The sequence below is a fragment of the Xenopus laevis genome, chromosome 7L (genome assembly GCF_017654675.1).
Source record: "Xenopus laevis strain J_2021 chromosome 7L, Xenopus_laevis_v10.1, whole genome shotgun sequence".
Classification (NCBI taxonomy): domain Eukaryota; kingdom Metazoa; phylum Chordata; class Amphibia; order Anura; family Pipidae; genus Xenopus; species Xenopus laevis.
Genome location: NC_054383.1, coordinates 86,392,354 through 86,403,844, shown reverse-complemented (window position 1 = coordinate 86,403,844; position 11,491 = coordinate 86,392,354). Strand labels below are relative to the sequence as shown.

The 11,491-nt window shown below is 37.0% G+C and overlaps 1 protein-coding gene across 2 annotated transcripts; it reads right to left on the bottom strand.

The window, feature by feature from the left end:
• Positions 1-338: 338 nt before the first annotated feature.
• LOC121395549 (protein kinase C delta type-like) lies at positions 339-10,478 on the bottom strand. 2 transcript variants are annotated; one of them, XM_041569291.1, is made up of 9 exons: positions 10,225-10,478; positions 7,580-7,689; positions 6,349-6,498; positions 5,389-5,477; positions 3,826-3,888; positions 3,279-3,417; positions 3,005-3,196; positions 1,443-1,571; positions 339-767 (listed from the first exon to the last, which is right to left on the bottom strand). In XM_041569291.1, exons 3-9 carry the CDS (start codon positions 6,493-6,495, stop codon positions 654-656), a joined length of 873 nt encoding a protein of 290 aa, XP_041425225.1. In that variant the 5' UTR covers positions 6,496-6,498; positions 7,580-7,689; positions 10,225-10,478; the 3' UTR covers positions 339-653. The 2 variants fall into 2 exon arrangements, with proteins under 2 accessions (XP_041425225.1, XP_041425224.1); XM_041569290.1 differs by lacking the exon at positions 10,225-10,478 and adding an exon at positions 8,153-8,455.
• Between the last annotated feature and the right edge of the window lie 1,013 nt (positions 10,479-11,491).

Sequence of the window (11,491 nt, the reverse complement as noted above, 5' to 3'; positions counted from 1 at the left end):
CCTAACAACTACAATATTCTAGCCGTGTGAATGGACCCCCCTTAGCTGAAGTCTAAACAACTCTTTATGCCCTTGGCTCTTTCGTGTCTCTATTCTCTCACTCAATCACACACCATTCAGAACCACTTACCTTAATTTTTCCTGCTTATCATGTTCTCCTGTGGAGGGAAAAATCACAGCAACCTAATTCTAAACTCTAACAGCCTAAGTAAACTCTAATTTTTTTTAGAATTAAAGGTTTTTTTTTTTTTACTTAACATTCATATTATATATATATATATATTACTCAGTTACATATAAATATTATATAAGGTGACATATAAAGATTATCAATATAATAAATGATATATTATAAATAATTAGTAAAAATGTAATGATAAGATATTAATTAACCTTGTGATAAAATATTTCTAGAATTTAAACATTACCTGTTAACTAATCTTATATATGCTAAAATACTTTTTTTTTTTTTTTAAAGCCTTAACATTAATTACAATTCCTTTTCTTACTTGGCATCAGGAACTCTGGTGCAGATGTTATAAAAAGGAAATGGCAGCAAATCATTACATGGCTCCATGCAGCAGCAGGATGTTGTACTTACATACTGGGCAGATCCCCACAGTTGATGCCTCGGTTGTTTTTTTGCCCATTACTTACTCCTGCCAGTTGGGATTTATAAAGGAGAACCCTGAGAGGATGTTGATGTCATTACATCCGATGTTGTCTTTCTCAATCTCTAAAGATGAGCCAGAAGAATCAGTCGATGGCTAAAAGAAAGAAGTAAATTATTTTTCTGCACTCTAATATTTCCTTTCAATCAAATAATGGGTACATTTCTTAAAAACATGTCCAAAGAACAGTATTTCTGCACTATGTACATAAGAACATCCAGTACATGTGTTATGACAATGTTTTACTGTAGGGGAGCCCAAACCACTGGAAGGGGAGTCTTGGCCTGAGAGCCAGTCAGGATGAATTTAAGGGTGAATGTGTAATAACTGTCTTGGATATCAGTGGAACTATTTGGAAAATAACCATACACTAAACAGGCAAGGTAATCTTGTGTTAGGGCCAGACCTGCTTAGGCCTTCTAATAAGCAGTTGATCATACATATGTCACTTAAATCAATATAACATTCTATCTGTGATTAGGAACAATTACTAACACAGTGTCAGCTATCTAAAAATGATAAAGATGCACATGACAATGTTAAAGCATTTTGAGGAAGTTGTCAAGAAGGGGGAAACAGTATACACATATTTAGACTGATTATAGATTAATGTGAATGCTTCTGTATTCTGCACGTGTTACTCCTTCTCTGATTAGAACCAGGCGCAGCTCTGTGTTCTCTATTCCAGGAAACCCATGGGGTAACAAGCAAACTGCTAAAGTATGGCATTAAAATATGGCATAAGATTCCCATAGTATGTGATGTACTTACCATTCTAGGCTGGAGAGGGGGTTTTACTTTCAGACTCTCCAGCTCCACCCAATTGATAGAAGCAAAGAAAGGGTGCTCCCTGATGTTTCCATTGGTGCCAAGACGATGCTGAGGATTCTTCTTTAAGAGCTAAAGAAAAGACCAGTTGTTTACACTGTAGCCATTACAGATATAACACAAACAGTATCTCACACTTAGGCTAGTGGCACATGGGGCACTTTTCGTAACAGATGGCAGTAGTAGACAAAATTCCCCTGTTTCCTTATTACCATTTCTTATGTGATTAAATAGAAAATGCACTGGTTTTGCAGTGACAGGGTGATTTACACACCCACTACACGGACCTGGTAACTGTTGTTCTTTCCCACAAGGGAGAAGCAGTGGTCAAAACACCTGGTATGCCATATAGGTATTAGAGTGCTCAGTCAGAATATAAAGGAGGAAGTATAAGGTTAGAAAGCGCACACCTAAATGCAAAATGTGAGGTGCTAATCCCAAGAAGCCCCCCCCATATGAGTCTCCAAGGTTGTAATGCTCAAAAATTCAAAAGAAGGCTTGCACACTCTGTCGAAAAATTAAAGTTGTATTACATCAAAAAAATGTTACGAAAATTATAAGAAAACAAGTCCTAATGATATGTATTTTCTTATGATTTGTGTAACTATTTTTTGATGTAATAAAATGCGATAGAGAGTGTGCAATCCTTCCTTTGATTTTTTAAGAATACACAGGGGTCATCTTTTCCTTGAGTTGCAAGTGCTAGAGCACTTACGGAATTAATTTCAAGGTCCTTCATGGATTTCCTAGAGCACAACATGTTTACTTTAAAACAGTAATCTATATATATATATATATATATATATATATATATATATATATATATATATATATATATATATATATATATATATATATATATATATATATATATATATATATATATATATATATATCAGTCCATGAAAGCACTCACAGCAGTCGCCATCAAGCGTGTATCAAAAAGTCATTTATTGGTGCATGATATACCATGCACGAATAAATGACTTTTTGATACACGATTGATGGCGACTGCTGTGAGTGCTTTCATGGACTGCTACAATTACTTTTGGTTAGCACTTGGCAGATGATCATGTGAATGGTGAGTGCTGATAATCTCCATATCTATCTATATATATATATATATATATATATATATATATATATATATATATATATATATATATATATATATATATATATATAGCAAAGAAATCCGCACTCATAGGTCTTTTGTGATGAAAAAAAAATGGGGTTATTCAAAGTTTCGACTCTTATACTCAAGCCGTCATCAGGAAGGGTGACGGCTGATGACGGCTCGAGTCTAAGAGCCGAAACGTTGACTAAACCAATTTTTTTCATCACAAAAGACCTATGAGTGCTGATTTCTTTGCTCTATTGATATTGATATATGTTCCAGCACCTAGGCATTTCCATTGTTTTTTGAGTGCACCTATCCAGTACTTTGTTTATATATATAAAATATATATTTTACATTTTAAAAAGCATAAGACGCTCCTTCCTACCTTTTCCAGTAGGTCCTGCAGTTCTGGACTAATCCACTCAGGGTATTGGGGCTCGTCACTGACAGTGGACTCTTGCACCATTGTCCGGACTCGACCATTGTAAAATGGGGATCTCCCTATGGCCATTCGGTAGATGACGACACCAAGTGACCACCAATCTGCAGCTGCATTATATTCCTTCATAAGCATAACCTTGAAAATAAAAGATATAGAATTGAATAAGCAACAGAAAATAAGTTATATGTTGTAGATGTGCTGAAACTGAGTTTCCTACCTCCGGAGCCATGTATCCGTAGGTTCCTATTCGGCCTCTGGTGGTTCTATTGCCGAATATGTTGTGAGCCACCAGACCAAAGTCACAAATTTTAATGTGTCCATTTTGGTCCAGCAGAATGTTTTCCAGTTTAATATCACTGCAAGATAAAGATGAGCAAGAATAAAAATTATTATCAGTTTGAAAGGGGGGAGAGAAGAATCGAGGTAATGGAATAAGACATTATCAGATTTAAAGGGGTGTGGGAGAGAATAATAGAGGTAATGGAAATAAGACACCACTTACAGAAAGCACATTACAGAAGATGCTCAGATATTGGTTGGGTGTCACACACAGTTTGCAATTTACACAAAGGGGTGAATAAGAGCATGGGTTTGGTTGCCCCATCATTGGAGAAGCAAAGTGCTTGTAAATATTAAGGTCTCATTTTCCTCTGTACAGTAAATAAGCTCTTATGTAGGTTAGTATGGCCAGATATGAACTATAGGGAACTATGGATGTATATGAAACAATAATAATAGAGTAGAAAAAAAAAATTTTTACAAACCGATGAACAATTCCTCTGGAATGAAGAAATTGTAATCCACAAACCATCTCTGCCGCGTAGAACCTTATTAAAAAGAACAGAGTAAAAATCAAATTAATGAACAGCTTTAAAAAATATCAAAAGTCATGCCAAAACTTTTGTTCTACTTCTGATTGAATCAAAACCCCCCTTACTGTGTTAATATCTCAGCTGTGTAGCCTTTTCTTTATACAGTATTTTGTTATCCCCAGTGTTGTCAGAACTAAATAGACCTATAGTAAATGTTACACCTTTTCTTACATAACCCCTATACTGTCTCATCCTCAGTAGAACTGCTTGGCCTATTTTATTATTTATACTTGCATTTTCTCTTTATTGCGGTTTCAAGTTCACATTCCTTCAGTTTAAGGGCAAGGCCAGACATGACGTTCTTGCTGTGTTTTTACGTTGCGTTTTTAAAAATGAACAGCCAGGCGTAAATACGCATAAACTACACTACCACTGAAACTAATGGAAAACGCACTATGGCAATTCACACAGGGCGCTTGCAAGTTGAAACCCGCCACAGGACGCCAGTATTGGCGTTTTTTAGCAGAAACATCAATACGTCAAGAAACTACCAAATCAATAGACTCTATGGGATCTGCACGCTTGAAACCACACTGTACGTAAATACGCAGCGTATTTTAAATATGGCCTCCAAATTCAATGAGAACAATGAGAAGTGCATGCTGGGAAAATAATCGTACGTGCTGAAAAACGCATGAAAAACGCATGTTGACGGTCATGTGTAGTTTCAGTAGCGTATTTACGCCTGGCTGTTGCGTAAAAACGCCACGTAAAAACGCCACGTAAAAACGCCACGTAAAAACGCCACGTAAAAACGCCACGTCTGGCCTTACCCTAAAAGGAGAAAGATAGTCAAAGTCACTGGGAGCACCATTATGAAATAAAAAAAAATACTTTTTCCACTTGGCTGGAGCTCCTCTGTTGTGTCTTCTTCTCTCCATCAGAGGGGCATGCCATCAGTTTCTGTCATTCTCCCAAGGACCCCTTGAAACATTATGCATATGCCCACTCAGGGTGGCACAAGGTAACCCTGGGAGAATCACAAAATATCTGACAGAAAGAACCCCAGGCCAGTGCTAGGCTTAGGTAAAAAGTAAGTGTTCATTAGTTGGTATCTACCAAATTGGAACCCCCCCCCCTCAAGTGAATATGACTTTCCATGTAATGTTAATCTGCATTTAGACGTCTCTGTGCTGTGTTGCTTGTTTTTGCTCCCTCAAGAAGAAAGACTACATGATGTCTGGCATTCTCTTAGCATCACCAACTCACACAACCCTTTGCAAGTCATTCACAACTTTAATTTAACACCATATTATGCCATGGCAAATTCTGAAATAACAATGTATTTTTACTAATAAGAACATGAATTTACATTCTTTTAATGCAATTCTGATTGCAAAATATTTTTAACATGATTTTCTTCTGTCCCTCCATCTCATTAGATCCTTTAACACACAGAAAGCAAATTCTTTCTGTCATCCCACGTTCCACCATTTCAAGTACTGTGTCACTTACATGACTGTAGATGTTGGAAAGGGTCCGTTCTCCATCACAGTAGAAAGGCTGCCCCCACTGGCGTACTCCAGGACGAAGAAGGCCTGCAGCTGGTTACAAAGACAAATACAATCAGACTTAGATATTGCAACAACAAACCTGATCAATGCAGCTTAAGGTATTACATAAAAGGAGTATTCAGTATATTTTGTGTCTATTGTCTATATCATTGTTTTATAGACCTGCTGCATACAGTAAACAGACTTTTTTGAGCTGTATTTTGTACAGTGCTCCCTTGTTCCAACAAATTAAGTGATCAGAATTGAGCATTTATGGCTGCTAACAGTGTGGGTAATATATGCTTGCTTCTAATTTCCTACCACTGCACAGAGAAGATAGAGACCAATTTGATCTCTTCAGCATTGGAGAAAGGGTTTCCAGAATTGGTCCGGGGGATAGGAGGTTATATCACTGGAAGATTTATTAAAAGATCATTTTGTATATGTATATATAGTAATGACAAAAAGTTGTGTCAAGCTTAAAAAGGAAGAAGGTCTATTTATTCCGACGTTTCAGTTCCATACCCATACTGGAACTTTCATCGGGGAAAGAAGGGGTCTTCTTTCCCTGATGAAAGTTCCAGTATGCAACTGAAACGTCGGAATAATTAAACCTTCTTCTTTTTTTGCTTGACATAACTTTTTGTCTTTAAATCCTTGGAGTGCTGTCGCTTTGCATTACTATTTGTCTCCTTTTCTGACTAGCACCCAGGTGTATACCTATGGCTCACAGAGTGCGTTCCATATGAACTGTGTATGTATGTATGTATATATATATCTATATATATATATATATATATATAAATATCTATAGATAATACAAAAGTGGCTTATATTAGGGATTCTAATAGAATCTCAAAACACAGTAGGATGACTTTATATACCCTTAATAAAGATTGGTAACACTAAAAACATCTTGTACCTTTGACTGGAATGCTGCATAGGCATGGCAAAGAAAAGGGCTTCCCCCAGCAATCTTCAGGGCACGGTGTTCCTTCATGATCTCTGGTCTTTTCTCCAGGACTTTAAGTGCCACAAGTTGTTTCCTGCTGGTGAGTGTAGCCAACATTACCTAAAAAAAGGAGAATGGGGAGAGCAATTATTATTGGTTTGCTATTAGTTCATAGGTTCAAGGAGCTGATTGCTTAAATCAAGATATTTAATTTAAATATTAAGGGGCAGATTTACTAAGGGTCGAAGTGAATTCAAGGGAATTTTCAAAGTAAAAAATTTTTTGTATACTACGACTTCGAATTTACTTTGATTCGAAGTAAAAATTGTTCGAATATTCGACCATTCGATAATCGAAGTACTGTCTCTTTAAAAAAACTTTGACTTCAATACTTCGCCAAATGAAACCTGCCGAAGTGCTATGTTAGCCTATGGGGACCTTCTACAACATTTTTCTAAGTCTTTACACATCGAATAAAAATCCTTTGATCCTACGCTAAAATCGTTTGAATCGTTCGATTAGAATAATCATTATTCGATCGCAGGATTGCCAAATTTGCTGAAAAAACTTCTAATTCGATATTCGAATTCAACGTTTTTTAATTCGATGGTCTTCTTTTGAAGTTTTTTGTACTTCGAAATTCGACCCTTGATAAATCTGCCTCTAAGTTTTAGGTGTACTGATTTTATACAGCATTAAGATTATGGGTGAAGAGAAACAACTTGCTTATATCAAGATATTCACTTTGAATATTCACCTAGTGTATTGATTAATCATTAACATTATGGGGGAAGAGAAACAAAATCCTGCCCAAAAATATTGAATAAAAGGTAACTGAAATAAAGACTCTTTAGTTGCTAGAAAGAAATTAAATACTGCATTTAATGTTAAGCATTCTCTATAGCAGGACTTTCACTATTACAACAAAATAACATTACCTCTTCAAGTTTATATCAGAAATTATATTTTAGTTTAGTACCTACCATTATTATAGATTAATAAATATTTTTTTGGTTTAACAGTTAAAAAAAACTGTTAAAAAAAAGTCTATTCTGATAGATATTGCTGTATGATAACTTTATGAAGACCCCAGTAATGTTCAAAATATTGATGGCCAAATAAAATCACATATTAAGCAAGTCCCTAGGGTGCAAGCAGTTTCTCTTTCTCGTCTTTTGAATATATATGAAAAACTACTGACTTTGCCAAAACTTCCTCGCCCAAGGACTTTGTGGACTTCATAACTGCTAATCTTCAGTGGGGCAGGTCTTCTGGCTTGAGCACGGCATCTCTTCCTCCTCTTACTGCCTCCTTTTGGGGGGGAAAAAATCATAATTATTCCTTATCAACAATGTAAGAACACAGAAGATTAAATATTACAGGCCCAGAAGAGCAGCACAGGCCTGGAGCATTTCCATAATAGATTTGTGCTCCTGTCCAAACGTATCATTTTATAAATGGTCAGCTTTTACTCATATATGGGTAGTTTGGAGTAATCTTGTACTCAAAAATGTTCATTCAGAAAAGCCTTAATGCCTTCCACAAGTTCATCTCCTAACTGTTTTTTCAACAGACATATGGACAGACATGCAGAGTATTGAATAATCATGCTGAATTACTCTAATGGATAGTCACATAAACATTACTGATTTCAAAATTTAGGGAAACTATCGGGTAACAATACAAATCACTCCTATATGTAATATTAAAAAACTGAGGGAACATTTAATTCAAGATATCCTATAGCAATGTCAGTTGAGCTACTTCTCATTACCTCTGAAGGTCTGTGGACTCCTTGGCCTTTTGTGATGTTTTGGCCATTTCATTTGCAGCTCACTGCTCTCCTGACTTCTCTCTCCGGCCATCTTTCTATCCTCCTCCAAAATATTCAGCTTTTTATATTTTCTCTCCATAGCACTCTCCTCAAATCTACCTGTAATCGCTAGGGTCATCAGATACACAGTTCTCCTCTGCACTCTCCTAACTGTCTATCTGTAACAGTCACTTTCTCCTCTAGCCTGTCACATGATCAACTGTCTCATACGCAGCATGTCTACCAGTTAAACTTGATAGGCACCTGATTCTGATACAAGACTATACTTATATTATATACTATAATTGCAAGGCTATGATAAATCAGGCTTAGATGTTAAATAAATAAAAAAAGGTATGATTCTATAAAAGGTTTCTGTAAAATTACTATAAAATGAATTTCAATTTTTATTTTATTTTATAAAGAACCTTGATTTTCTAAAGATTGCTTGCTGAGCTGTTGTGAGCTTTGGTGGTGAAATGTAATGGCAAAAAGGGAGAACCCTGGTGCCTGTTAAGCACACATGGCAATTCAGAATTTTAGTAGTTTAAAAAGTAAAATAACTGCCTGATTCTTGTCTACTAGGAATCTTGTAAATACAATATTTTACCAATTGGCATTGAACCATTATAAGTAGAGCTGTGTATGGGATCCATTATCCAGAAACCCGTTATCCAGAAAGCTCAGAATTACAGAATTGCTGTCCATAGATACCATTTTATCCAAATAATCCACATTTTTAAAGATGATTTCCCTTTTTTCTGTATTAATAAAACAGTACCTTGTACTTGATCCAAACTGAGATGTAATTAATCCTTATTGGAAACAAAACCAGTTTATTGGGTTTATTGAATGTTGAAATTATATTCTAGTAGATTTAAGGTATGAAGATCCAAATTACAGAAAGATCCATTATCCAGAAACCCCCAGGTCCCAAGCATTCTGGATAACAGGACCCATACCTGTACTGTATTAGTACTGTTAGTCCAGAGAAAGAGATGGCTGATACGTGTAAATATAAAACTTGTGATTTATGATTAACTTGTGGCATAAAGTGGACAGTTTGCATTATATAAGATTTGGTTCCTCTATCATATATATTGTTTGGGGGTAGTGGTGATTGCTTTGGTTTATATGCAGATTAGGTGGGTTCAGGATGACATCCTAGCTACAGGTGTAGGTTGTCCTAAAAACGAGGGAAATGTATCCTTCTCACATGCAACTCCCTACCTCCCCAGCTCACTCAGGTAACTAAAGGTGGCCATACACGGATAGATCCGCTAATTTGGCGATGTCGCCAAACGAGCGGAACTCCCTCCGATATGCCCACCTTGAGGTGGGCAATATCGGGCTGATCCGATCGTGGGCCCTAGGGCCCAACGATCGGATCCTAGCGCTCGCAAACGGGCGGTCGGATCGCGGTACCGCATCAACGAACAGATGCGGCCGCGATCCGACGGGATTTTTAACCCCATCCGATCGAGATCTGGCCGACTTTCGGCCAGATCTCGATCGGGGAAGCCCGTCGGGGGCCCCCATACATGGGCCAATAAGCTGCCGACACAGTTTGTCGGCAGCTTTTATCGGCCCGTGTATGGCCACCTTAAGCCACAAGAGATCCAGTCACAGTATCATGTCATCTATGATACCATCATAACAGGCAAGATAAAATATGTGGGGAGACAGAACAATTAAACGCATGTACATTTGATTACTGGATATGAAATATTTACTGCAACACATCATCATAGTGAAATACAAAAGGTGCCCCAGTGGTAGCATCCCTGAGCTAAGAAACAAATATTAGAAAAGGGTTTGTTTACAAAATGTCACTCTGCAGTCATATTAGTCACAACCAGGAAGTGATGACAAGAGGGAGAGAGTTTAGCCAATCAGTGTGGCGTCTAAATCCATTAGTATAAATGAGGAAGGGGAGTCAGGGTCGTGCCTTTGCTTTTATATATCTTTATAAACCACAGATTCCCCAAGTACATAACATTCACCATATAACTAAATATTGTATTTACCATTACCTCTTTGGCAGGGTGATCATGAAGGGTGTTAGAGAGCGGCCAGTAAAGTACAGCACATGGATGGATGAGTTGCTGTTGCCCATGACTGGGGCTCTTGGAGAATATGGGACTGCTGCAAAAAAAACAACATAATGGTAAGTTATGGTCAACTGGTAATGAAATCACTGAATGATGAGCCTGGCCATTAGTCTCCGTCATGAAAAAAGTGTGTGGCTGGGGATGCCGTATTGAACATGTGCTTTTAAATTACCTGCAACATCATACCCCGCTTGTGAAAATATGAAACTGTTAGAGCCTTAAATGAAAATGGAGCACGATGTAAAGTGCAACTCGAATGGTTTCTTATTTAAGAAAAACTCAAATGGGAAAAACTGGATTCTGCGACGCAAACTCAAATTCATCGAGTTACTGGTGGGAAAAACTTGAATCACTCGAATTGATCGAGTTTTCAGGCAAAACTTTCTCAAAAAACAACTCAAACATCATGCAGGCTGTTAACATCTTCAAATGGTTAAAGTGACCTCTGCCACTGACTTCTACATGACCTCGACAGGTTTTAGATGTTATATTTTCAGATTTGAGCTATTTCTAGGGTTGGGGTATAATAAATCTTGAAAAATTAAGTTGTTGTTTTTTTAACCCAAAACTGAGTTTTGACCACAAAAAATAAACTTGAAGACTCGAATTTTCGTGGAAAACACAACTCGAACTTTATTAAATAACCACCTATATGTTCTTGCATAAAAGAAAGATATTTAACTCTTACAGGGTTTAGTTAATCATAAGATAATACTATATATTTCTTGAAAACTGCCTTGAAAAATGATATACAAACAGACCAGAGGGGAATTGCCAACTAAAGTTTAAAAGCAGTTGTGTTACATTTGTGAAGGTGCTACTGGGTAAGCCAAAGTCTTAGCTGGAACAAAATGGAAGGGGATAAAAAAAACACCCACTAAGACTCAATGACGACCATTTCATTTCCGAATCTCACCCACTTGCTCTGGTTTTTCAAGGAGATATTTCCATAAGGGATACAGCCTTATTATAGACTTTCATTTTACTAAAACCCTGTCATAAAAGCCCCTTTCCCGAATACCTCAAGAGCAATTATTAAAGTGGACCGTAGCGATAGGAGCCTGGAGTCCAAAGATGTGCCTACTGCACCCAATCAATGACTTAACTTGTGTGTAAATGTTGGGGCCTGGCCTTTCAATGAAAACCAGTGTAATCATACGCCAACATACCTTTGTCATATCTAGTGAAA